General features: G+C 32.8%; 1 protein-coding gene across 1 annotated transcript in view; it reads right to left on the bottom strand.

The window, feature by feature from the left end:
- Positions 1-2,018: 2,018 nt before the first annotated feature.
- The window catches only part of LOC125030477, a 31,966-nt gene continuing 28,984 nt past the window's right edge, over positions 2,019-5,000 (bottom strand). Inside the window, 3 exon segments of the mRNA XM_047620516.1 lie at positions 2,019-3,274; positions 3,276-3,983; positions 4,133-4,329. Coding sequence (XP_047476472.1) covers positions 3,178-3,274; positions 3,276-3,983; positions 4,133-4,329 — 1,002 coding nt within the window. The 3' untranslated portion in view covers positions 2,019-3,177.

Genomic DNA, 5,000 nt, shown 5'->3' with positions numbered 1-5,000 from the left:
ATAATTATGTTGTTCATAAAACTATGAATACTGGTTCTCAATACAGTAATGGGTCAGTATTAGTGTTTCAAAATTCTTCTTTTCATTTTCACACATTATAAAGGTCTTGCACACACCCACGCACGCGTGCGTGTGTGTATGCATATATGTATGTTTGTGTATATATGTGTGTGTATATGTGTCTATATATATATGTATATATATATATATATATATATATATATATATATATATATATATATATTGTGTATATATATGCAATATATATATAATATATAAAATATAATAAATAATATATATATATATATATATACATATATATATATATATGTACACACACACACACACACACACACACACACACACACACACACACACACACACACACACACACACACACACATATATATATATATATATATATATATATATATATATATATATATATATATATATATATAATACAGACACACAGACACACAGACACAGACACAGTGTGTGTGCGTACATGCATTCACAAATTAAAACATGAAATGTCAAATATGAAATTACACATTATACTGAACCCAAAACCTACTTCATTAAGTCATTATTTCTCTTCCTCCTTCACACGGACAGAGAAAAGCAACCCATTCTCTTTAATATCAATTATATAAACATGAAGAGACACTCCCTGTGATTTCCAGTATCAATATACAATTAACAAACATAAAACATAATAGTGGTAATGCTTATGGTATATTAACATGTCCTGAAAATTGCATAATCACAAAATCTGACTGACTGAACAAAGTTACTTCAGTAAATATCACCGTGAAAACTACAGTGAAATGTTAACTATATATATACTTTATGAAATACATGCATGATTCCCATCAGTCAATTATTAATCTGATTATATACTTATCAAAAAAAAATCCTAACCTTCCAGAATCAGGGTTGCTATAATAAACTATAAAAAAACACTTTTCAAACTTTTGCCACTAGCTATATCTTTCACAATATCATTACCTTTTTGTTCCTTAATAAACAAAAACAAACAAAAAAAAATAATTAAAAAAAAAATGTTTATTTGTCTACTTTACACTCTATTATTTCAGCTCAGTTTAAATTTTGGTAAATTTAGTACAGATATTTTGGACACCATTTTTGGTAGATTTTCTACTTGAGAATTATTGTATTTTCTTCTTTAAATAACATTGTAATGATCTTAGGTTGTATAACATTACTGAAAACAAGAAACTGGAAAATTTGTTCTTTAAATATTGTGACATTTTATTTGCAATAATAAAATCAATAATCATATGTCTGTATGCTAAAAGCTAAATTATCATCATAATGAATGTAACATGAATACGTTTCTGAAAAAATCTCTCTCAACAGCTCAACATTCTTTCGTCTTATTATTGTGGTTAAACTAACAACGCGTTTTCCCTATTCAGTATACCAGTACTTGTAAATCTATTATGAAACACATTGTATTCCATATCTAAAGGTGCTTGAGCAAATCTGTAAAAAAAAATAGGTTATCAACACACAAGTACTGTACCACACATAATCAAATGAAACGGGTATGCAGCAACGAAAATGATGGGTGTACATATGGCTTGAAATAATTTCTTTGGTTACTTTTCTATAAACAAAGAGAAAATATTACTTCTTGTTCAATGGACTGTCCTATCATATTTTGTGCCACTCTACATAAAATTTGTATCATCATATGTGACAAATAGAGGTTTCTGAGACATCCCCTAAATACAATAATAATAGCATGAAAAATATGAAAGGTTTCTAGTCAAATACTCAAAGCAAGTTTTATACTTAATTTAAAATAATTTGCAAGACAATACACCTAGAACTGTTTCTTTTGTGGAGGGCCATGAAAAAATATTTATAAACTCTTCATTTACATTTAATTTGTACTCATCACACAATGTACACATATTTAGATATGTCAAACTTCTACAAATACTGTGTGTGTGTGTGTGTGTGTGTGTGTGTGTGTGTGTGTGTGTGTGTGTGTGTGTGTGTGTGTGTGTGTGTGTGTGTGTGTGTGTGTGTGTGTGTGTGTGTGTGTGTGTGTGTGTGTGTGTGTGTGTGTGTGTGTGTGTGCACACGCATGCAGGCACACGCGCAAGTGCACAGGTGTTCTTTTATCATTTTCCTAAACTATACTTTGATATCATGAAACTGAAATAGTGAACGAGAGTAGAACAAGTAATTAGAGCAGGGAACCCTTTCGCTTTACCACGCATTATACGCACTTTATAATTACTTTCCAAATAGTACAAATAAAATTCTAGATACACTCTTACATTACATTCTTATGCAATGTACATTCACTCACATTTTGTTTAACACACCCTTACTAACTCAGATAATTTATAGTTAAGTATCCCATACTAAGTATTTCACATATACTTAGCCTTGCCTATCAAAATTTTACATAATTTTACATCTATATTACAGTAAAATAGTGATATCACTAATGTCAGTCCACATTATGATGAAATAGTTGATATTATTCATGTTCATGTGCATAAGCAGCAACAAACTTTCTGATACATCTGACATTCACTCTGATATTATCCATTATGCTGGAAATACTACCAGCATGACAACAGTCAAGTAAACCATAACTTCTCATGTCATCAACGCTTAATTTTTTTCTTCACTTATAACGTCACTATTGTTCAATCTTTATTCCATTTTATAATGTCACTATTGTTCTTGCTTTCTCAATTCACAATGTGCACTAATACTTTCTCTTCTCATTTTACAATGTCATTATGGTTTAATCTTTCTCAAAAGAATATTGCCTAAACAGGACAATTATTCTGAGATGGAAGATACATTTTCCAATGAAGAATCTTACCGCAACATTAATATACTAAAGAGATCCTGTTCTTAAAATCTAATAACATTTTTGATTATACAGAACAATAAGTCTCTCTTTGCTTTCTCATAACACCTTCATCAAAAATCAGATATCAAAAAACTATACTCTGTCCTGAAGTAACTCCCTTGCACAATCAACTTATTCCATGACATTCATCTTTTCTACTTTTTTTTCTAAATTTTCTATGACCTATATCAGTTCATTACTTGTCTTGCTTGTCCATGTTTCAATGACTGAATCAAGTCACAGATACATTTACAAGGGACCATGTCAGAAATTCACTGACCATAATGATGCTGACTAAGATCCTTTGTTTCTTGATGCTCATGAAGTCCTGAATTGTTGTGTGACCCTTCTTTATTCTCTTCTCTCTGAATTTAGTTCAGAATCATTTATATCTGCATGCTCTTTAATAACCTTCTCAGATGGTGAGAGGTCTGGACTTGGAGAACTTACTCTCACAACAGTAGCTTCATTCGCAGGATATGATACTGCCTTATCATTCTTCTGAGGTATTTCTCCATTAATGGTAATAGGGTCTTCATCAGTGCTCCCTGACGATGAAACTGGCCTCGTGTCAGGAGACCTAAATTCATTTACTGCTGTACACTTTGACTCATCACTTAAATAAACTGTGTCACTTGCTGGTGTCTGCATCGAGTTAAGTGGCAGAGACTGAGTCAGTTTATTAGGTGTTGCGACTTCATTTTCATGTCCCTGGTCTTTTCCCTCATCCTCTGGTATGGAGATTTTGCTGTCTTTTGTTGTAACTGGTATAGGTTCTTCAGTGATCTCCGTGAGGTGAAGAGGCTTTCCAGATTCTTCAACAGAAACATCAGAGGAGTTAACAGTGCTACTTGGCATACCTGAAACCATCTGTGAAGTCCCAGTTCTGCTATTTCCACTGTCTGATGAACTTAGTCTCTGTGGTACAGGATTTGAGGCATCAGTAGTAGGGAAGCTCCCATTAGTGTTAATACCTTCTTGTTCAACTGAGCTTTCAGCAATAGTATTCATTGCAATTTTGTTTTGGCTATGAACCTGGACACCCGTGACGGGGGAGAGGGAGCTGGAAGACAACCGTCTGAAATATCAAAGAGGGAAATTGATAAAATATCAATCAATCCACAATCCACAAAATAAAAATTTGAAATATAAGAAATTATTTTTCTATATGTAAGCACAATTCCATGGATTATCTACTGATTATCATTATAATATACTCCTATTTACCTTGTTGATGATGTGGGGTCAAGGGATATCTGGCTTTGCACTGTCTTCTGTGATGCAGCCGAATGGTTTGGTCTGTTGCTTGTTGAACTGAAGGAAGAATGAACTTGGGATGTATTGGCCGCACCAGAGTGAGACAGCCGAGTTGATCCAACCATTTCTTTCATGCGCCGGAGATAGGGGTCCCACTTGCAGCGAATCTGGAAAAATGAACGAGAAAATGGTGCTTATTCCATCAAGTTAAAGTGTCTGAACCTGCATTCCCAAATGCATTATCATTCTGAAATATGGAAATCATTTGAAGCTTTGAAGCCGTACAACGACATCATCACTGCACATCAGTCAGTACAGAAAAACTGTAATGCTGTCAAAAGAGAAGCAAACAGTTTCATCTAACAATTTTGGCCTTCTTTCCATCCACATTTACTGCAGTTAATTGCATGCAGCATAATGAGGCAACTCCTCTCACAGGTAATATAATTTTCTGAACTTTTATAAAGGTACCTAATATAGTTTGTGATATAACATCTGTCTGATAGCTAAAATTATTGTTGATATCCATGTAAAAGTATTTATATTTATAAACTTATTTTCACTTTTATTTTGTTTTTCACAACATCCAATTAGACAACATCAAGATAATAAACATCTTGTTTATTTGAGTTGTAGTAAAAATCATACATGCAAACTTTAATGACAATTAATGACCAATCATTCAGAAAGTTTATATCCAAGAATACATTCAGAAAACACAAGACTAGAAGTGTTGTTTATAACCCCAGGTAAGCCTAAGCTTATCATTAGAAGGAGCGTCATGAAGCCCTTATCACTTAGGGAGACAGGAAGTATTCCACAGCCCCAACAATAAGGA

The sequence above is a fragment of the Penaeus chinensis genome, chromosome 11 (assembly GCF_019202785.1).
Source record: "Penaeus chinensis breed Huanghai No. 1 chromosome 11, ASM1920278v2, whole genome shotgun sequence".
NCBI lineage: Eukaryota > Metazoa > Arthropoda > Malacostraca > Decapoda > Penaeidae > Penaeus > Penaeus chinensis.
The sequence above is the reverse complement of the archived record's forward strand: the minus strand, read 5'-3'. Positions and strand labels throughout refer to the sequence as shown.